The 24,112-nt window shown below is 36.0% G+C and overlaps 1 protein-coding gene across 6 annotated transcripts in view; it reads left to right on the top strand.

Moving 5' to 3' along the window:
• Positions 1–24,112, top strand: part of Rprd2 (regulation of nuclear pre-mRNA domain containing 2) — a 95,089-nt gene that overhangs the window by 52,847 nt on the left and 18,130 nt on the right. For 3 of the 6 annotated variants that reach the window (XM_076861760.1, XM_076861762.1, XM_076861758.1), the window contains exons 3-6: positions 19,629–19,729; positions 20,648–20,725; positions 21,976–22,028; positions 22,788–22,914. In XM_076861760.1, the coding sequence (XP_076717875.1) occupies positions 19,629–19,729; positions 20,648–20,725; positions 21,976–22,028; positions 22,788–22,914 (359 nt within the window). The remainder of the gene's footprint in view (positions 1–19,628; positions 19,730–20,647; positions 20,726–21,975; positions 22,029–22,787; positions 22,915–24,112) is intronic. The other 3 variants (XM_076861761.1, XM_076861763.1, XM_076861759.1) reach the window with 1 other exon arrangement.

Raw genomic sequence — 24,112 nt, forward strand, 5'->3', positions numbered from 1 at the left:
CCCCAAATATATATATGTGTGTGTGTGTGTGTGTGTGTGTGTGTGTATGTGTGTGTGTGTATATATATATGGCATAGACTTGTGGTCACATGTTAAAACAGATGACCAAAGAGGGAGACAAGATCTCAGATTACAAGAATTTGCCCTAGCACAGTTGGGAAACTTTTTCTTCCAATTATTTAACTTCCTTTTATTAAATTTTCATTTTACTTTTCACTTTTTTATTTGAAATTCCATTGGCTGGAAACCTAGAAATTTTATTTTAGATGTGCTAGTTATTATTACATAAAATATAATGAAAATATATAAGAGAGGGGTATAAATGAAGGTAAACCAATTTGATGATACTTATTTGCTATTTGTGTCCAGAATCCAAATAGGGGACAAAAATGCAAGTTTATCTGAATGTACATCATTGTGAGAACATAATAGTTGAAAGTTCCATTTGAAACACAAGGAATCTATTAATTTCATTTAAGAAACTATGAATTACTCTGCTCAGCAGTTACTTCAATGGATTGCAAAAGAATCCCCTTAAGAACTGAAAGTTCATTTGTATTCTGTCAGAACTATGTGAGAATAGGTATACTTTTGATGTGAGTGGAACTTAGTGGAATTCTATCACTATTCTAGGACTTCCTAAAAAGCAGTCATTTGTGGGCTGGGGATGTGGCTCAGCGGTAGAGCATTTGCCTAGCACGTAGGAGGCCCTGGGTTCTGTCCTCAGCACCACATAAAAAAGCAGTCATTTGTGGGGTGCTGTTGTTTTTTGTTTTGTTTTGTTTTGGTATTGAGGTTTGAACTCAGGGACACTTAACTGCTGACCCTTATCCCCAGCCCTTTTGTGTATTTTATTTAGAGACAGGGTCTCACTGAGTTGCTTAGGGCCTCTCTAAGTTGCTGAGGCTGGCTTTGAACTCACGATCCTCCTGCCTCAGCTTCCCAATCTCCAGGGATTACAGGCATGTGCCACCATGTCCAGCTTCATTTGTGCTTGTAAATTTTCATCTTTGGGCTGGGAATATAGCTCAGTTGGTATAGTGCCTGCCTCACATTTTAACATTTTGTTTCAAGCTTGTGGAGAACTATATGTAAGCCTTTTATTGGGAAAAGCATTGGGGAGAATAATGAGTTTGATGCTTTGAAATTAGTCCACCACTAAAAAATGTTTCTTATTACATCTGTACTAATCATTAGCTAGTGAAAAAAGTCTTGAAGCTATTTGGAAGTGTGAAGTTTGGCAGTCTTCTCTCATATTCAGACTATAAACTGTCAAACTCCCTTTTTGTTTCTATGAATGGATTTAACTATAAACTCCATATACTAATAATAAGTGTATCTAGCTTTTTGACCACGTGTTTACCTATCTCCTGGAAACCCCAGAAGCCCTGGGAACGTCAGGGTTATATGATAAAATGAGCTCAGAATTTATAAAGCAATAGTATGCCTTACAGTTGTATAAATCAGCTTGTACAATTTATGTGGGAATGTTATAAATTACTATATAACTGTTATTTTAAACTCACAATAACCAACTCTGCAGATAAGCATATTGGGTATTATTATTGCTTTTTACAAAATGAGAAAACAAGCCCAGAACAGTTAAGAAATTAACCAGGGGATATAATTCATTTGGTAGAGGGCCTGCCTTGCATGCACAGGGCCCTGGATTCAATCTCCAGCAGCATAAAAAAAAAAAAAAAGAAGAAGAAGAAGAACTTAATCAAAATAAAACCAGTTTGGGCCGGGGATGTGGCTCAAGAGGTAGCTCGCTCTCCTGGCATGCAAGCGGCCCAGGTTCGATCCTCAGCACCACATACAAACAAAGATGTTGTGTCCCCCGATAACTAAAAATAAATAAATAAATAAAATATTTTTAAAAAACTCTCTCTCCTCTCTCACTCTCTCTTAAAAAAAAAAAAAAAAAGATTTGTGTCCGCCGAAAACTAACAAATAAATATTAAAATTCTCTCTCTCTCTCTCTCTCTCTCAAAAAATAAATAAATAAAAATAAAACCAGTTTAAAGATCTGGAATTGGGACTCAGATTATTTTTATTCTTAGCTTTATTAGTTTTCTCTGTCATGGTAACCCTCCTAAATCTAATTCAAAATTTTTTCATCCTATAATGGCTTCTTCCTTTCTTAGTCACTTGCCAGTGACTAGTTCTTCTGTTAATGTTTGTTCCTCCTTTTCTCTCTGCTTTTTTAAAAATATTTTTTAGTTGTAGATGTACACAGTACCTTTATTTTATTTAGTTATTTTTTGTGTGTGATCCTGAGGATCAAACCCAGTACCTCACACATGCTAGACAAACATTTTACCACTGGGACACAACCCCAGCCCTTCTCTCTGCTTTTTAATCCCCTGCCACACACCTCTTTTTAATTTAATTTTTATTTTTTATTGTGGTACTGGAGATTGAATCCAGGGGCTGTCTACCACTGAGCTACATCCCTAGCCCTTTTTGGTTTTTGAGATAGTTTTCTGAATTGCCCAGACTGGCCTTGAACTTGCTATCCTCCTTCGTCAGCCTCCCAAGTAGCTGGGATTATAAATGTGCACCACTGTGTTCAGCTAATGCCCCATTATTACTGTTCTTTTTGATGTATTTCTTTTATTATGATACCCCCATCTTGTTTTCCAGTTTCTGTTATCTTTTTCATTCACTTCACACTCATCTACATAGATGTTCAGAGATCTAGAGAGATATGTTTTATAAGTTTTGTTTTTTTTAATGAGAGAAAGAGAGAATTTTAATATACATATATATATATATATATATATATTTTTTTTTTTTTTTTTTTTTTTTTAAGTTTTCGGCAGACACAACATCTTTGTTTGTATGTGGTGCTGAGGATCGAACCCGGGCCGCACGCATGCCAGGCGAGCGCACTACCGCTTGAGCCACATCCCCAGCCCTAGAGAGATATGTTTTAATAATTAATTACTGTAAGCTCTGTAACCAACTTGGATCGAATCCTAGCTATACCACCTTCCAGCTCTATAACATTAAGCAATTTAAATTAATCTCGGTTTTCTTACCTGTATGAAGAACCGATAATATTACTATCCCATAGAGTACAATACATACATGAGTTACTAATACACACAAGGTCTTAGAACAATGACTGGAATTCAAACACTTAAATGTTAGCTGCTGGTTTGATGATTTCGATGATAAAGAGGAAATTTATGCCATTATTATTATTTCAAATTAATGTTACCAAGTAAATACTTTGATCATTGATTAAAATATATTTTTATATTGCTTTATGATTTAACAAAGTCCTTTCTATCTTTGTTATCTGCTTTAATTCTCAAACCACTAGATTATTATTTTGAGCTGGGCACATTGGCATATGCCTATAATCCCAGTAGCTCAGGAGGCTAAGGTAGGAGGATCCCAAGTTCAAAGCCAGCCTCAGCAATGGTGAGGCACTAAGCAACTCAGTGAGACCCTGTCTCTAAATAAGATACAAAGTAGGGCTAGGGGTGTGGCTCAGTGGTTGAGTGTCCCTGAGTTCAATCTCCAGTACCGAAAATAAAAAAAAGATTATCATTTTGCAGACAAGAATACTGATGATAAAATCAGTGGTATAAAACCATTTTAAGACTGGAAATTGAACATTAAAAAATATGAAAGAATGAGGAGCTGGGGCTGGGGCTTAGAGGCAGAGCGCTCGCCTGGCATGCATGAGGTACTGGGTTTGAACCCCAGCATTACATAAAATAAAATAAAGGTATTGTGTCCGCCTATAATTTAAAAAGTATTTTAAAAAATATGGAAAAATGAGATTATGTCACTCAGTAGCCTTTGCTGACTTCTTTTTACATAGTAGTACCATATCCAGAGAAACGTGTAAGTAACTAAGATGGTTCAAGCACTGAGGAAGACACTTAAAGCCTCTGCAATAATATCTTGATGTTTTTTCCATCCTTGCCTATGTGTGTGTTTATTCTTGGTATATCTCCTCTTTTGGGGGAAACAGCAGAGTTAGAATGCCAGTTCTGGAATCAAGTTGCCTTGATTTAAAAAGCTATCACTTGTTGGAATAGCTATGTAACTTTCTTGTGCTTCTTTTTTCACCTGTAAATTGAGAATAATAGTGCAGATTGTCTCTTAGAGATGTCGTGAAGATTAAACAGATTAATAAATAAAATACTTCTAAAGGAACATAAATCTATTCAAAATATGTTGTGAGGTACCTCATATTCAAATTCATGAAGGCGGAAAGAAGAATGGTGGTTGCCAGTGGCTGGAGTAGAGAGAGTAGGATGGGGAATTACTGTTTAATACGTATAGCGTTTCAGGGGTTTGTTTTTTTTTGTTTGTTTGGGGGTGGTTTATGGCTTTTTTTGGTACCAGGGATTGAATCCATCCAGAAACACTGCCCCACTGAACCACATCCCAAGCTTTTTTTTTTTTTTTTTTTTTAAAGAGAGACAGAGTCTTTCTAAGTTGCTTTAGGGCCTCAATAAGATGCTGGCTTTTAACTTGTAATCCTCCCACCTTGGCCTACCTCAGCCTCCCAAGTACCTGGGAGTACAGGCATGTGCCACCATGCGTGTTTTAGTTTTGCACAATAAAGAAAATTTTGGAAATTTGGATGGTGGTGATAATTGCACAACACTATGAATATACTTAATGTTATCAAATTGTACACTTAAAAAAGGTTAAGATACAGAGTTGGAGGTATAATTCAGTGATAGAGTATGTGCTATTAAGGTCTTTGGTTTGATCCCCAGTGTATACACACAAAAAGTTAATATACGAATTTTGCATGTATTTCCCCATAATATAAAAATTAGGAATAAGATACTGCAAAGCCAAACTAATATATAGTAAAAGGTTAACAAAAAAAACATTAGGTTTTTTTAAGAAAAATAATAAAACTGAAAAATTTTACATGAGATTCATCACCACAAGAAAGAATGGGTATAAATATTATTAGCAATGTCAAAAGGAGGACATTATTACAGATGTTACAGGCCATAAGAAAAGGATACCTATGAATTTGAAAATTTAGGCAGTGGTTAAGTTCCTTTAAAAGTATCTGAAGTAGATAAATTTGAACTGGGTGTGGTGGCACATGCCTGTAATTCTAGCAACTAAGGAGACTGGGGAAGAAGGATTGTAAGTTCAAGGCCAGCTTGGACAACTTAGTGAGACTCTGGCTCACATTTAAAACTAAAAAATAGAAAGGGTTGAGGATGCAGTTTAATGGTAGAGTACCCCTCGGTTTAATCCCCAGTGTCAAAAAGAAAGAAATATCCCTGACCTATATTCTTTACCAAATTTTGAAGGAAAAGAATCATTCCAGTATTAAGGCACAATTTTTTTTCAAAGAAAATGTTTCTCAACTCATCTTAATGATACTTGAATAACTTTTGACACCAAAACCCAACTAGGAAAAGATGAGAAAGAAAAAAATTAATAGAATTATATTTATGAGCATAGATAGAAAAAAAACTGAGTCTAGTGTATCATAATTAGGATAAATCATCTTAACTATAATAGGGTTTATCCTGGGAATGGAAACATGGTTTAGTTGAAAAATAAATTAATGCTTGAGAATTAAAAGAAAAATCTTGTGATGATTTAAAAAAATGTAGGAAAAATGAGTTAAATTTTCATTCCTTAATAAAAGGACTCAGTAATAGAAAGGGACTTCTGTCTAGTGGTGAGTTTCTTCCAAAAATTACAAACTTCAGCTGTCAAAACAAGGATGATGCCCAGTGCTTTGCAGTGAAGTTCTTAGCCAGGGCAATAAGGCAAGAAAAATAAATATATGGTACAAATGAAAGAATTAGAAAACACACAAACAAAATTGTGACTGATTTTAAAGGTATGGCTGTATACATAGGAAACCCAAAAGAATCTACAGATGAACTAACTGACATTAATTAGAGTTAGCAAGATTGGGGACTCCAATCAATACAGGATAATTCATTATCTTAATCATATTTAAGAAAATAAGAAAAATTAAAAACTTTTTTGGGGGAGTGGGTAACCAGGGATTAAACTCGAGGGGACTTGACCGCTGAGCCCATCACCAGCCCTATTTTGTATTTTATTTAGAGATAGGGTCTCACTGAGTTCCTTAGCACCTTGCCATTGCTGAAGCTGGCTTTGAACTCGTGATCCTCCTGTCTCAGCCTCCCTAGCCACTGGGATTATAGGCGTGTGCCACCACACCCAGCAAACATTTCAACTAATCATTTTTACTGGTAAGAAAAATGAAATACAATATTTTGTTGTTATTGTTTTTGTTTTTGGTTACCCAGGATTAATCCCAGAAGTGCTTTTGAACTGAGTTATATCACCAGTCCACAGTTTATTCTTATTATTTGTAGCACTTATGTTTTGTAAAATTATCCTGTTCACACAGTTAGTGCATGCTGAATCATTATAGCTCCTCAGGGAAATACAGGGTATACAGAGTTGGATTCCTGTGAGCACCTGATTACAACAGCTCATCAACCAGTGAATATAGTAAGCTTGTTTTGAGTATTTCTATTTAAATAACCTTATTTAATATATGTTGTTGATTAATTAACATTGAACTCACAGCCAGCAGCACTGTAACTAACTCCTGAATAACATTTTTGTAACACACACTTTGCTTCCTAGGGCATATCACAGGTTTCTTAAATTTAGGGATGGTAGACAGTAATCTGGCACTATTCTCTGGAGCTATTTCTAAACAATGAAATCATCAACAAAATGCACAAAAAGTTCTAAGAAACATGGCATTAAATAGACTGTAGAGAGGATATTTGCTGGGCTAGGGATGTGGCTCAAGCGGTAGTGCGCTCGCCTGGCATGCGTGCAGCCCGGGTTCGATCCTCAGCACCACATACAAAACAAAGATGTTGTGTCCGCCGATGATTAAAAATATATATATAAATAAATATTAAAATTCTCTCTCTCTCTTCCTCTCTCACTCTCTCTTTAAAAAAAAAAGAAAGGATATTTGCTCATAGCATGAGAACTAAAACAAGAAGGCAGGATATCACCTTGTTTGGCATCAACTGGGTTGTGAAGAAAATTCTAAGATATAATTAAGAAACATACTGTCTGGGCACAGTGGTGCATATTTATAATCCCAGTGGCTCAGGAGGCTGAAGCAAGAGGATCATGAGTTCAAAGCCAGCCTCAGCAAAAGTGAGGCACTAAGCAACTCAGTGAGACCCTGTCTCTAAGTAAAATACAAAATATGGCTTGGGATGTGGCTCAGTGACTGAGTGCCCCCGAGTTTAATCCCTGGTACCCCCCAAAAAAAGATAAAAATAACAGATTAGAGTGTATAATCGTTTTAAAAAAACTTAATGTTAAAGTATCAACAATTAATTGCAAGGGCTGGGGTTGTGGCTCAGTGGTCCAGTGCCTCTGAGTTCAATTCCTGGTACCAAAAAAAAAAAAAAAAGAAACATTGTACCAAAATAAATATTTGTAAAGAGGAAAGATTGAGTATTTGACAATACTGACTTATAAATCTCACACAATCTTCAGTGAGATCTGAGGCTGTTTTTTTTTTCTCTTCAATTCTACAAATTGACTGAATTTCAAATGAAAGTGCAGATGAACCACGTTCTTCTGTCCTATCTGTCCACCACCAATGGTAAAAGAAAGACAAGAAAATTTTGAAGAATAACAAGGTGGGAGGGTTTGCTCTACTAGATAACCAGAATTGATTAGAAAACTAAAATAAATAGCTAGGTACAGTGGCACCTGCCTGTAATCCCAGTGACTCATGAGACTGAGAGGCAGGATCACAAGTTTAGGGCAACCTAGGCAACTTAGCAAGACCCTGGTTCAGGGGCTAGAAATGTTACTCAGTAGTAGAATGCACTTAGCAGTGTAATATTGGTCTAGGATAAACAAAGAAACTAGTGGAACATAATAGAAAGCCTACAACTGGACTAATGTATCTATGTATACTTGATTTTTGTAAGACACTGCAGGTGGTAGAAAATGAATATTTTAATAAATAATGCTGATATTGACTTTTTTCATAAGTAAGTGAAATTAGATTCCATTTTTACCATACACAGATATTAATTCCATGTAATTAAATACCTGAATGTGGAAGAAGTATATTATAACTGCTGTAAGTAACATTTTAATGAAAAATAAGCATATTAAAAACAATTGAGGGCTGGAGTTGTGGCTCAGTGGTGGAGCTCTCACCTAGCATGTGTGAGGCCCTGGGTTCAATCCTCAGCACCACATAAAAATAAATAAAACAAAGATATTGTGTCCAGCTAAAAAATAAATATTAAAGAAATGATAAGGACAGTATTATAATCAGGAAAGAAAAGTATCTTCTTTTTTTATTTTTTATGTGGTGCTGAGGATCAAACCGGGTGCCTCACACATGCTAGGCAAATGCTCTGCCACTGAGTTACAGTCCTAGCCCTATATGTCTTCTTGAAGACTAGATAGGAGGATATCTCTTGATCTGATCTCATAAGATTATTGAATTCAGATACATTAACCCATTTCATCTCATTCCAGATGTGGAACATCTATATAAACTTAAATGTAGCATGTAATATAATTATATTTATTTATTTATTTAATATTAATTTTTTAGTTTTAGGTGGACACAATATCTTTATTTTATTTTTATGTGGTGTTAAGGATCCAACCCAGTGTCCCGCGCACGCCAGGCGAGTTTGCTACTGCTTGAGCCACATCCCCAGCCCTATAATTATATTCATATAATAATAATACAGTAATTATAATGCTATTAGTAATATATGTAAGCTCTAGATTATTTCCAACCTATTTTCATGTACTTGTCGATTTAATTGAAATATTTGGACTGGGATGTAGCTCATTGGTAGAGTATGCTTGCCTAGAATGCAGGAGACCCTGGATGTAGTAATATAATTATATTTATATAATAATAATAATAATAATACAATAATTACAATACTATTAGTAATATATGTAAGCTCTAGATTATTTCCAACCTATTTTAATGCATTTGTCGATTTAATTGAAATATTTGGACTGGGATGTAGCTCATTGGTAGATTATGGTTGTCTAGTATGCAGGAGATCCTGGATTTAATCCCTAGTACTACCAGCCACACAAAAAAGACACTATTCAAAGGGTGAAAAGACGAGCCTCATAGCCTCAAATTAGGAGAAAATATTTACAGTGCAGTTAACAAAAGGTTCACATCCACAATACATAAAGAATTGCAAATAAAGAAGAAAGACAGTTTTATCTGGCATTTATGTTAGAAGTTAAAACTGGGAAATTGTTTGAATATATATATTGATCGTTTTTTTCCCTATTAATCACTTCTTCCCCCACCCCCCACCTGCAATAATGGGAATTGAACCCAGGAGCATTCTACCATAAGTTATATCCCTAGACCTTATTTAATTTTAAGACAAGATCTTACTAAGTTGCCTAGGCTGACCTTGAACTTACAGTCCTCCTGCCTGTGCCTCCAGAGTTGCTGGGACTATAGTCCAGCAACTGTTAATCACTTTTAGAACAATAAAAATAAAAAAACATTTTAATGAAATGTTTAATGAGAAATAAGCACATTAAAAACAATTGATAAGGACAGTAGTATTATATTACCTTCTTACACACCCTTTAATATCTGACTTAATAGCAAATGCCTAAACTCTTCTTTCTGCTTCTGCCTTCTTTTGGAATAGCACCTGTCAGCACAAGAACTGCTGAAATACATCATTATATACTCTGTCAGTCAGTTTCCAATCAGGAAAGAAAAATACACACTAGTAATTTAAATAGGGAAAATTTAACATAAAGAATTGTTAAGTAGATTCAGGTGGTTAACTACTAAAACAAATAAAAGCTGTGATAGTATAATGTACAGAAAGCAACTACAATCTCTAGATCTAAGGAGTCCCTCCTCCAAGTGAGATCTAGACCCGAGGAGAGAGTGGATTATTGTAATACTGTCTGCTGTTGTAGTAGCAAAGAAACAGGCTGGAGAGCATTCCTCACTGAACTGCATAAGCAGCCCTTGCTACCTGGACTGCTGTGTGTGGATTCACTTGAGAACCAAACACCAAAAGGAGAATCCTTTCTGCTTTTTCTAACCTTTAAATGTCATTCCAGTGTTGGGTTTGTAGCTCAGTGGTAGAGTGCTTGCCTAGCACATGTGAGGTCCTGGGTTTGATCTTCAGCACCATATAAAAATAAACAAATTAAAGGTATTATGTCCACCTAACAACTAAAAAAATATTTTAAGAAAATACCAATATGAATATCTCTCAGGGCAAAAATTTTAAAGTTCATCAATACCAGCATTAGAAAAATTATGACGCAATGGAAACTCTCATATACTGATGTCAATGAGAATTGATTGATCCAAAAAACTTATTTTTCCTAGTACTGTGGATTGAATTGGCACTTTATCCCACTGAGCTAAATCACCGTACCTTTTTTTTTCCCTCCCCCCAAGGTCCTTGCTTTTTCTTTTTAATAATTATTTATTTTTATGCTAAAGATTAAACCCAGCACAATTTTTCGTTTCTCTGGTTGTACACAGGTAGAGTCACACCATTCGTTTCTTCATAAACGTACCTAGGTTAATGATATCCGTCTCATTCCACTATCTTTCTACCCCCCACCATACCTTCTTTTTTGAGACAGTGTTTTACTAAATTTCTGGGAATGGCCACCATGTCCCACTGGTACTACTCCCCTCCCCACCCTTTGGTCCCACTCAGTCACATCCCCAACCCTTTTTTTATTTTGAAACAGGGTCTTACCAGGTTTACAGCCTCCCAAGCTAGTAGGATTACAGGCGTGTGCCGTCACGCCCAGCTGGTACAACCTTTTTAAAAGCAGTTTGTTATTTATACCCTGTGATCTAGTGATTTTCATTCTCAAGCTAAATGTTTATGCCCATAAACAGGTGCAGCAAGATCAATAGAAGAGAATTGATCAATTTACAGTGACATTGTTAATGTTCATGAGAATAAAAATTAGAAACAAGTCAGATATTTTCCTGCAATAAAGTGGTTAAATTATGGCATTTTGGAATACCAGATAGCAAACAAAATAGATACATTTCAGTTATTTGCAATATCATAGATAATTCAAATAAAAAGTTAAGATCCAATTATTGCAATTTGGGACAACAGAAAGTCTATAAGGGCACTAATCGCCTCCCAAAGGCTCTACCTGCTGAATACTACCTATCACCTTGGGGTAACATGAAGCGCTGAGATTGTGGCTCAATAGTAGAGTGCTTACCTAGTACATGTAAGGCACTGGGTTCAATTTTCAGCAGCACCTAAAAATAAATAAATTGGCCAAGCATGGTGGCACCCACCAGCAGCTTCAGGAGGCTGAGACAGGAGGGTTTCAAGTTCAAAGCCAGCTTTAGCAAAAGCGAGATGCTAAGCAACTCATTGAGACTGTGTCTTAGAGAAGTAGGGCTGGGGATGTAGCTCAGTAATCAAGGGCCCCTAAGTTCAATCCCCAGTACCAAAAAAAAAAAGAAAAAAGAAAAAAAATTTTTTTAATGGAACAGAAACATTCATAATGTAATAACTTTGTAGAATTTAAGCATTGTGGTGTAGAATGGTGAAATAGACTTAAATAACAAAACCTAGAGCACAGAAGTGGACCTATATGTTTGTGGTCACCTTTGCCAATAGTAGAAGTTGTATTTAAATCACTTGGGGAATGATGAACTCTTTTTTTTAAAGATATTGATGGACCTTCATTTTATTCATTATTTATATGTGGCGCTGAGGATCAAACCCAGTGCCTCACACATGCTAGGCAAGTGCTCCACCACTGAGCCACAGCCACAGCCCCTAGAAAATGAACACTTAATGAGAGATTCTGGGATATGATACTTATGATACTTTCTCTTAGAAAAAATAAAATGTTTTCCTATTACACACACACCCACACCCACACACACACACATTACAAATGAATTACCTTGATATGAAAAACAAAATCTTAGCATGTTTGAAGTTGTAGCTGGCTGTGTGGCGGAATTTGTGCTTAGCATTCATGAGACCCGTGGTTTGATCCCCAGCACCACCAAAGAAAAAACTTTGAAGAAAATATGAATATTTTTATGATTATAGGGGATGAAAGACCCTTACAACATGGAAAACACACGCAAAAATCCCAGCTACTGAGGAGGTTGAGGAAGGAAAATTGCAAGTTTGAAGCCAGCCTGGGCAACTGAGACCCTGTCTTAAAATAATATAATTAGAGCTGGGGATATAGAGTAGAGTGCTTGCCTCACATGCACAAGGCCCTGGGTTCAATCTCCAGCACCACACAAAAAAAAGACTAGGGATGTTGCTCAGTAGTAGAGTGCTTTCCTAGCATGCACAAGGAGGCCCTGGGTTCAATCCCCAGAACTGGTGTGGTGGGGGAAGGGGGAACTTAAAGAACAAATATCTATAAATTTCTTTACAGCAAGATTAAACTTCCAGCCAGATACAGTGGTGCACATAGCTCAGGAGGCTGAGGCAACAGGATCACAAATTCAAGACTAGCCTCAGCAACTTATCAAGGCCCTAAGCAACTGTCTGAAGATAAAATATGAAACCCTATCTCAAAAAATGAAAGGGGCAAAGAACATTCTGCTGTCATGTGTAACTGATTAGAAGGAAGGAAGAAAGGAAGGAAGGAAGGAGGGAGGGAGGGAGGAAATGAAAGAGCTGGGGATATGTCTCAGTGGTTAAGTGCCCCTGGGTTTAACCCCTGGAATAAAAACAAAAGAAGATTAAACTTGCATTGCAGAGACACTGTAAAACTAAAAACCAAGTTATACACTAAGGAATTTTTGTGTCATAAATGAATAAGTGTGAATTTTAGAAGATACAGAGCAGCAAGTTTTTGAGTTTTCAAAGTGAGATAAGATCTGTTTTCATCTAGTATTTCTAAGCCTTGGGGGTTTTTTTTTTGTTGTTGTTTTTGTTTTAAGGTATTGACTGCCTCCCCTATAAATTGACCTATTGTTTAGTCTTCCTCTCAGGTATTTAGCAATTATTTACTAAGAACCGATAAGATGGGTTGGGTATATACTTGTGCAACCCATCTTGGGTTGGGTAAATACTTACTTAGGTGTATATTTACCTATGCATCTCCCTGGGTTCAAGCCCCAGTAATGCAAAGAAAAGAAAAAAAAAAAAAAAAAGAATCTGGGGCTGGGGATGTGGCTCAAGCGGTAGCACGCTGGCCTGGCATGCCTGCGGCCCGGGTTCGATCCTCAGCACCACATTCAAAGATGTTGTGTCCGCCAAAAACTAAATAATAAATATTAAAAAAAAAAAAAAAGAATCTGTAAGAAATAGCACATTAAAGCTGGGAGTGGTAACACATACCTATAATTCCAGCGGTTTGGGAGGCTGAGGCAGAGGATTGAAAGTTCATAGCCAGCCCTAGCAACTTGGCAAGTCCTGAGCAATTTAGCAAGACCCTATCTCTAAATAAAAATATAGAAAAGAGCTGGGGATGTGGCTCAGTGGTCAAACACCCCTGGGTTCAGTCCCTAGTACCAAAAAAAAAAAAGAAAAGAAAGAAAAAAAAACAGAAATAGCACATTATTCTGATAATGTCCTGGTGATAAGATATTGATAAAGGAGTACTCCCCTAAGTGAAGCATGTGATTATGCTGTTTAGTTGTATTTTAACTGTGACACCTGGGTACTTCCACTTGTATTCTTCAGAACTTTATACTATGAAATAATTTGCTAGACCTTGCTGTTTTAAAGTGGTGGAGATAGGACTTGCAAGAAAGCATCTCTTGAATATCATACCAATTCTGCAAGGTCAACTAATTTTTTTGTTATTGTTATAAATCAAGTAAGAAAAGTTTATAACTAAGTGTATGATATCTATGGTAATAATTGTAAATAGTAAATTCTATAGAAATTGAAATCATGATCAGTTGCAGATATCCTATATAGTCAGTGCTTTACTATATAGGATAACAAAGTAAGGAAAACTGCTATTCTAGACTTTATTTTGTTTAGATTTTATTTTGGGAAAATTCCTAAAGGCAAGAGATGATTGAACTATAGGATTTAAGATCTCTGTGTTTCTTTAAATAAGGAAACCTAGCTAAGAATCCTGAAGCTCACAGAAATTACCTACTAAGTAAGTTTATAAATGCAGAAATCTAACCCCAAAACACTACTTACAATCTATAAGACAAAGTGAGGTTTTAATCATTTGCTCTGGAAGCCATCAGAATGTTTGGGGGTTTATTTGTTTATTTCGAGGAACTGGGGATTAAACCCAAAGCCTTATTGTGTGTGCTAGGCAAGTGCTCTACCACTGAGCTACATTTCCAGTCCTTTTTATTTTTAAATTTTGAGACAGGGTCTCACTCAGTTATCTAGTGAGAGGCTTGATATTTGCAATTCTCCTGCATCAGCCTCCCCAGTAACTGGGATTCTAAAGTATCTGGGATTATAGGCCTGTGCTACCACACTCAGCCAAGAGTGTATTTCTAAAGAATCTTAATGAATTAAGCAAATCTAAGTTAGCAGGTGGAGGATTTAAGAAATGTTAATTAGATTTTTAACCCATTCTAACTACAGCAGTATTATCTTACTCAAGTTACTTTAAGAGCTGTGCATGGTGGCTCATATAATATCAGCAGCTCAGAAGACTGAGTATCACAAATTTAAGGCCAGCCTGGGCAATGTAGAAGACCCTATCCCCCATATTGTGCAAAAGAAAAGAAAAAAAGAAACCTAAGACTGCATTTTCAAAAATATTTATTTCTTTTAGTTATACACAATGCCTTTATTTTTATTTATTTATTTTTATGTGGTGCTGAGGATCGAACCCAGGGCCTTGCACACGCTAGGCGAGTGCTCTACCTCTCTGAGCCACAACCCCAGTTGCCCCCACACTGCATTTTTAACATTGAGTTATTATTAGTTACTATCCAAACTGTCACTCCTGCTTTTTTTCTTCCATAAGAGTATTTTTCTGTAAATTTTGCCCTTATGGGTAGTAACAGATGATCAACAAAGAAGCTACTATGAAGGCAAGGTCTTTTCCTTGATTTTTTTTTTTTTTAAAAGAGAGAGAGAAGAGAATTTTAATTTTTATTTTTTAGTTATTGGCAGACACAACATCTTTGTTTGTATGTGGTGCTGAGGATCGAACCTGCGCCGCACGCATTCCAGGCGAACGCGCTACCACTTGAGCCACATCCCCAGCCCTTTTCCTTGATTTTTAAAAATAGTATTTTAGTATTACCTAAAGTTCAAAAATTTCAGGCTTTTGTGATTATACAAGAAAAGAGGTACCAGTTGCTACATAATTGACAAAATATTAGCTGACTCTGGAATGAAACAGATTAGAATGGCCGAGTTGACATTAACCCAGTATACTCATATCAATAGTACCCTGTGACCAAAGCAGTTAGAGGGGCTCTGGAGGAGGCTAGTGTAACTTTGTATCATTAGTTCTCCCTGTCATCCAGAAGGCCACAAAAAGTCCCATGGATTGAGATCAAACAAATAGGTACTCACAGTCAAAGATCTCCAAACACAGGGAAATAAACCACCACCGCAAGTGAGAACCAACAGATTTTGACTCTGGCCTCCCATGAGTTGTTTATATTCCAAGTATTAAACAGACTATATAAAACACCTATGCAAGGAATATTAAAGATTAAATAAAATGAACAGCGGGTAAGATTTATTAAAGAATCAATAAGAATTCTGAAAAAGTAAAAAAGAACAAACTAGAATATAGTTCTGAGGAAATTACATTGCATTAAGAGGGCTGGGGATGTAGCTCAGCGGTAGAGTTCTCACTTAGCAAGTGCGAGGCCCAGGATTCGATCCTCAGCACCACATAAAGATAAATAAATAAAGATATTGTGCCCAACTAACACCTAAAAAATAAATATTTTTTTTTTAAAAAAAGAGAGAAATAAGGATTTGGAAAACTTAAGATTAGAATGAGAGGCCTAGCTGGGCTGGGTGGCACACGCTTATAATCCTGGGCTTGGGAGTCTGAGGCTTAGCAGAGACCCTACTTCAAAAAAATTATGAAAAGGAATGATGGGGGGTTGGGTTTGTACCTCAGTGGTGAAGTGCTTGCCTGGCATGTGTGAGGCACTGGGTTCATTCCTCAGCACCACATAAAAATGAATGAATAAGGTATTGTGTCCATCTACAATTTAAAAATATTTTTTAAATAATAAATTAAACTAAGGTATTGATTCCATCTACAACTAAAAGTATATATTTTGTTTGTTTGTTTGTTTGTTTAAAAAGGGAAGGGGGTGCTAGGGCTCAGTGATAGAACTCTTGCCAAAAAAATAATGGCCAGGCTCAGTAGTGCACGCCTGTAATCCCAGTGGCTCGGGAGTCTGAGACAGGAGAATCAAAAGTTCAAAGCCAGCTTAGCAACAGCAAGGCTCTAAGCAACTCAGATGTGGTTCAGGGGTCCAATACCCTTGAATTCAGCCTCTGGTACCCAAAAAAAAAAAAAAAAATGCTAACTGAAAAGGAACAGCTGACATACTTTACCATCAACAAAATTCTGAATCAGTTTTATTCTGGAAAGTAAGCAATGGGAAGAAGGGTCAGTCATACATACTGTCAATAAAATATATGAGATACCTCAGAATAGCCTTAGAAGGAAATAGTGTGAGACCTAATAAATTTGTACTTGGGAATATTGAATAAAAATCAAAGCCAGGCGCAGTGGCACACCCCTGTGACCACAGCAGCTTGAGAGGCTGAGGCAGGGGGATCACAAGTTCAAAGCCAGCCATCCTCAACAACTTAGCAAGGCCAAAGAGTTGATTGGAACATTGGGAAATGATTGTTAAGTGAAAAGAATAGAATGCAATTTGTGTGTTGTGTGTGTTTTATAATTGGTTCCAAATATCAACATTCATAGGATAAAATTATGAAAGACAAGTAGTGTTGAAACTATTATCCTATAAATTTCCATTTGGTGAAAGCGAGTGGAGTTTTTTTTTTTTCCTTAATTTTTAATATTTATTCTTTAGTTTTTTTGATGGAGACAACATCTTTGTTTGTATGTGGTGCTGAGGATCGAACCCGGGCCGCACGCATGCCAGGCGAGAGCGCCACCGCTTGATTCACATCCCCAGCTCGAGTTTTTTCTTTACTTTCCCATAATTTTGTCAGTGTTTTACTTGTGTGTATTTTATGAGAAAAAGTATCTCAGCATAAAAAAAATGAGGAAGAAATGAAAGTACAGTTTCCATTGTAGTTAATAAACCTCTAGAAAATATGATTTTCTAGAATCTTAATACAATTTTGTTTTATTTTTTTTTATTCATTCTTAGGGGAAAAAAAGGAAATCCTGGGCTGGGGATGTGGCTCAAGTGGTAGTGCGCTCGCCTGGCATGCGTGCGGCCTGGGTTCGATCCTCAGCACCACATACCAACAAAGATGTTGTGTCTGCCGATAACTAAAAATAAATAAATAAATAAATATTTTAAAAAAATATTTAGGGAAAAAAAAAAGGAAATCCTTTGTGAACACATAGACTCTTATGTTGATATTAGGTTAGTTTATTATCTTTACTTTCATTTCTTTATGGTTTGATGAGTTCACTTAAGAAGCTCCCATTTTATCTTTTGACAGATCTGTTTTAGGGTGTTAGAAGGTTCTCTCTCAGATCTGTACAAAATTTCTTTTCCTATATCTGTCTTCTTTTGTCCTTATTTTGTCTTCTAGGATCATATCAGTCTGATTGATCTTTTTATTGAGCCTAAGGGCACTGTTTACCACTGAGCTACTACATCCCCAGTCCTTTTTATTTTAAGACAGTCTCATTAAGTTGCTGAGAGTCTTCTCTAAATTGCTGAGGCTGGCCTTAAACTTGTGATCCTCCTGCCTCAGCCTCTGGAGTCCCTGGGTCTACCATGCGGCCAGCGCAATGGTTTCATTAATGAGGTTCTTGGCATAAAAGTTAGCTAGCAGAGATCGAAGTAAACACACAGACTCAGTTACCTTTTTCTATGACCAGGTCCGAGACGGCTCCCCTCTCCCTCCTCTAACTGCTAACCGCCTGGCAGGGCAGCAAGGATTACTCAGGGCTAGCAGGAGAGAGAGAGCGAGCACGCCAGGGAGTAGCCTTTTATTGGGGAGCAAGAAACTCAGGGGATAATTCCATCCAATGAAGGTTGAAGGGGGGGCTGCACTCCAAGGTCAGGGTCAGTGATTGGGCCTCCGGGGTCAGTGGTCAGTCACACCCCCACACGGACAGGTCCTCTCAACAGGAGAGGGCCGGGAAAGCTCCGACACAGCCAGAGTGCCTCAGACCCTAACCGGGAGTCACCCAGTCATGTGTGAGAATGGCTCCCGACCGACACCTGGGATTGCAGAGGTGCACCACTACACCTGTCACTGATTCATTTCCTTGCTCTTCTTCACAAGCCTCTCAACGTTGTTTTTTCTTATTCCTTCTATGGTTCACTTAAAACATAGTTTTGCTGAGCTTAGTAGCACATGTCTGTAATCCCAGCTACTCAGAAGCTGATGCAGTTTGAGAGCAACTGTACAACTTAGTGAGACCTTGTCTCAAAGTAAAATAAAATAAAAAGGGATTGGAAAGTAGCATGTGCATAATCCTGGGTTAAGCCCCAGTGTGTGTGTCAGGGTGCAAGGGTATAGTGACATAATTCTTTATTCTGGTAATTATGTCTCATTTTTTCTTTCAGAACTTTGATTTTAAAGTGGGATAATCAACCTGAACTGAGAAGCTCATATGTGAGCCCAAACAATAACAATAACATCTCAACTCCCTCATTCTAGATATGTATTCTTAAAGTATCATTCGATAGTTTTTTAGACAACATATTGAAACAGGATTTATTAAAATTGTTTAATTATTGCCTTTAAAGGGCAATAGGGCTCTATGTGTACAATGAATTGAAGTGCATTCTGCTGTCATGTGTAACTAAGTAGAACAAAATTTTTTTAAAATGGGGAAAATGTTAAAAATAAAAGGCAATGGGGGAGGGCTGAGGTTGTGGCTCAGTGGTAGAGCACTCACCCAGTATGTGTGAGGCACTGGGTTTAATCCTCATTACCACATAAAAATAAATAAATAAAATAGAGGTATTGTATCCATCTACAATCCCCCCAAAAAAATTTTTTTAAAGGCAGTGGGGAGTTGGGGGGATACAGTGCACAGTATTGTTAAGTTTTGTCTTTTAGTGGCAGAATTATTTTGGATTTTGTTTTATTTTTTGAACCAGGTTCTTATTAAATTTCATCTTGTTAGATTCAACCTATATTTTGGAATACCAGTTGTGTCATTTAGTGCATTGACTAGCATCTACTTCATATCCATCACAAAGTTTAGTATGTCATCCATAGCCTTCTCTTTGTCCTTGACAAAAGTGTTGAATAAGTTTTTACAATTTCTTTAACCCTAAACACTAAGAAAAAATTATATTTTATGAAAACTTTTTATTCCAAATCAAATTGGTTCATCAATCTAATCATAAAAATACTCAGTATTTAGGAAAAAAATATTTTAAAATAAACATCAGGAAAAACTTGGAAAATAGTAATTTTGTTGATTTTTAGATTTCTACCTTTGAATGTGAGTCAATCTTTTTATAATCTCTTTTTCTTCAGGGATCCATCTGTCTCCAAGTCTATAGAACGAATCTTTAAAATTTGGGAAGATAGAAATGTATACCCAGAAGAAATGATTGTGGCATTGAGAGAGGCTTTGAGTAAGTGTCTTTTCTCTCATAAAACAAAAATTGAGTCACTCTGTACAATTATGTATCTATAGACCCAGTCTGGTTGTATAATAATTAAAAACAAAATTTTGAATCTGGTCCTGTTGCTTAAAATTAAGTATTTATAAAAATCTAGATCTCTTTGAATTTAAAATTTAAGTGGAATTGATTTGAGAGGCAGGGATTTGGATTTTGTTTTTATTGATTAAAAAAAATCAAACATAATAAGTGATGATAGTCATCTGATTATTTTCCTGCATTTGCTTTATTTGAATATTTCAAAAGTGTTCTTCATTGTTCAAATAAATAAATGCTACTGTGTTCTTTTACTATTGGAGAATTTTTGTACAGGGTTTAATTTCTTCCTAAGCTTTTTGGTAGTAAGTATATATTGGCAGTCTTCAGACTTTGTTTTGATTGAGGTTTGCAGTAAGTTAGATACCTGTGTTTTGTTTTTTTTAGTAATTTTGTTTGTTTTTGTTTTTTTTGTTTGTTTGTTTTGTTTTTTTAGTAATTTTGTCCTTATGTATTTGATGCACGTGATTGAGTCATGGAATAGAAGTTGGGGGTAATCTGCTATCATGATCATTATTTGACTAGAAATTTGCTTTCAAAATAGCATCTTCTAAGAAGCTGTTAAATTCTTCATTTGAATTTGTTAAATGATATTTTAAGCCTTCTGCCCTATTCTTTTCAGAATCAGTAATATCTTATAGAAATTGTTTGATAGCTTCTTAGATCTGGTGGGTGTTTTTGTGTATATATATATAATTTTAATAAAAATTAAAGAAAAGAAAGAAGCAGCACAGTCTCGGATTGCCTTTTTTCATACTACAACTTTGGCACTGAAGTGGACAGACAGAACAGCTTCCCATGATGCCAGATTGCAAAAACCGAAATGTTTTCCAGGTACCACTTTCAAAACTCAGAAGCAGCTGAAAGAAAATCTGAACAAACAACCGAACAAGCAGTGGAAGAAATCACAAAGTAAGGAACAAAATCTCAACTAATATAAAATTACCTCCTCTTTTTGGAGCAGAAGAAAATGTAGACCATTTGACATCGTACCTGGCATAAACCATGGGCAAGCCTATGTTTTCCAGGCCGGGGAGGCTCCCAATGACTTACATTAAACAAGCTACCATGAAGGCACCTCTTTAAAACCACTATTAAACAAAGAAAATGCAGAAAAAGGGTTTAATTGAGTGAAAATTCAAGAGTAGTTGGGGGATTGAAAGAAGAAAAACAAAACAAAACTTGATAGTGCTCAGGCTAATTCTCAGGTTCAAAGATATATGAAGTTAGAGGCAGCTGGCATTAAACCACAGAGCTGAAGAAGAGACTAGGCATTGAGAAGCATTTTATAGGAGCCATGAAATCCTTCAGATTTGGGGATACATTCTACCAATTAGACATGGGCCTCATATCCTGGCAAGAAGCTCATTCTCTAACTGGAGCTCCTGTTGTGTTTATCATGTTTACCCAGCATGAGATCAAGGGAGTGGAATACTGCATGTGATAGGCTTCTGTGGGAAAACTGAGGAATATTGAGAGACTTGAAGGTATGGAGGGAACAAGGTAAAAGTGAGAATTGGGAGGTGAAACAAGACATTTGCAATGGTTTGCTCCATCAAGCATATGATATTCATCATGGTTAAGGGGAGTCCTCTGACATCTTCTTGGTCATAAGTTGCATGCTTAGAACAACAAGAGTCATCATTCCAGCCATAGTTCATCCACAGTGATAATGTACTGAGAACTGTCCTTGCCTGTTTTTGCTGTGAAGTGAGTTAACAGAAAATAAATCCAAAACTAATCATATGGGAATAGAGTTGATAATTGTAAGTAAATTTTTCAACCAGCGCTCAGGGTTAATTTAATGTCCTATTCCTAAACATCGTCATGTTGAGGTTTTGAGACTCTCTTACATTCTCAGTCAGTATAGAAAAAGCAGGTACTTCATGTATCTCCAAATCAGTGAGTCTAGGACTCCATGACTTCAGGGTCCAATTAGAGGTAAGTTGGTTAGGCCTATCTAAATAGTTTATTTTTATATTGACTATGTTTGGGAGTATTTAAATTTCATAGTTCATTATTTATTCTAAGAAGTATAGTATGATTTAAATGTGCATGTTTGCCATATGTTCAAAGAGTACACCCTTACTATACAGCTAAGATTTTTCCTGAGTTTAGTCAACTCCTTGTATTCTTAATGACTTTTTGTTTAATTCCAACAGCATCCACGAATCCAAAAGCTGCTCTCAAGTCTAAGATAGTTGCTGAGTTTCGAGTAAGTTAAATGTTAACTTAAATATATTAACTAGAGCAAAACATTATTTATCCCTTTTAATATAGTTTAGTAAGATTTATTTTTACTAAATTTTATATTGGTTATGTTCTAAACATGCTTGAATCATTCTAATAAAATCCATATTGGGATTAGATTGTCTAGAATTTTATGTGTCTAATGAGAAATATAACCTTCCAGACTGTGTGGTATCAACTAAGTTCTGTATTGAATTTATGTTAACAAGAAGGCTCATCAGGGAAATTCTGCTAAATTAGAATTTTTGTTGAGAAGACAATGTTTATCTAACTAAAATTTAAAGAGAATGTGAGTAGCTGGGTGCATTGGTACATGCCTGTTATTCCAGTGACTGAGGAGGCTAAGGCAAGAGGATCACAAATTCAAAGCCAGCCTCAGCAATTTAGTGAGGCCCTAAGTAACTTAGCAAGACCCTGTCTAAAAAATAATAATAAAATTAAATTAAAAGGCTAGGGATGTAGCTCAGTGGTTTTTACCCCTGATTCAATCCCAAGTACCAAAAAATAAAATTTAAAAAAAAATTTAAGTGGACCTTTATCTGTTTTTTAAGCCTGTATCCATAATTTAACTTTGAATAATTAAAGTAGGTAACTGAGATATAATTTTGACACGAGAATTATCTTTGATATCCCTGACTGTGAGAAAAAAAAAATGAAGGGAGAGGTAAAAGGAGAAACAATTGAATGATCTTATAAATGAAATATGATTCTGGTCTGTCTTCAGTCTCAGGCCCTCATTGAAGAACTGTTGCTATATAAGCGCTCAGAAGATCAGATAGAATTAAAGGAGAAACAGTTGTCAACTATGAGGGTGGATGTATGCAGCACAGAAACCCTCAAATGCTTAAAAGGTAATACTTATATTCTTTTAAATAAAATAATTCAGATTTTTTCTTTCCACATCTAGAGTTTTCAGGTAATTAAGACTGGTTTACCCCAGAGAACTTTAGGTCTTAAAAACAGTTGTGGTATCTCTGATTTTCCTAATAGTGACTTCATTCATATAAATTAAATTCTTATTCTCATTTTCTTGATGTATTTAATTATATGTAAACATCTGTATTTCATATGTGTGATTAATTGGTTTGGATGTGCCCTTTAATAAGTCACTGTAATGCCTTGTAAAATCTAGTTTGTTGGGGCCAGGTTTGTGGCTGAGTGGTGAGTGCTTACCTAGCACTTGTGAAACCCTGGTTTGATCCTCACTCATCACCTCATAGAAAAGTAAAGGTAATGTATTCATCTACAACTAAAAAAAAAAAAAAAATCTAGTCAGTTGGGCTAGGGGTGTAGTTCAGTGGCAGAGAGCTTGCCTGGTATGTGTAAGGCACTGGGTTTGATCTTTAGCACCACATAAAAATAAATAAAGGCATTCTGTCCATCTACAAGTTCAAAAAACATTTTTTTTAAATCTATTCAGTTGTTCTCATTTCCTTACTTTGTAAATTATATATATATTCATACTACCAAATACAAAATGTAAGCTTCATTAATACATAATACTATCCTTATTTGGTTGTCACTATTCTAGTGTCTAAAGCAGTCCTTATTACATAATAGGCATTTGATAAATCTCTTTGAAATAGTGAGTAAATGAATACTAGCTATTCATTTTGGCACATATTTTTTTTCTGCACCATACTTTATTTTTTTAAAAGTTAATTAATTAATTTATTTTGCATTACGGTTCTTAATACACCATTATACAATAATTTATCTCATATCTGATTATATATAAGATATGTTGACACCAAATTCACATCTTCATACATGTATTGTATACATATAATGATGAGGGTCTCCTTTCATTATCCATGCTATTCCCCTTCTCCCTCCCTTTCCCTCCCACCCCATCCCCTATCTAGAGGTAATCTTCCTCCCTTGCCCTCCCTCTCAACCCCATTTTGAGTCTCCCCCCTTAGAGAAGACATTCGGCATTTGTTTTTTTGGAGGGGGGGATTGGCTAACTTCACTTAGCATTATCTTCTCTAATGCTATCCATTTCCCTGCAAATGCCATGATCTTACTCCTTTTTATTGCTGAGTAATA

This window comes from Callospermophilus lateralis, chromosome 7, assembly GCF_048772815.1.
Source record: "Callospermophilus lateralis isolate mCalLat2 chromosome 7, mCalLat2.hap1, whole genome shotgun sequence".
NCBI classification, from domain to species: Eukaryota; Metazoa; Chordata; class Mammalia; order Rodentia; family Sciuridae; genus Callospermophilus; species Callospermophilus lateralis.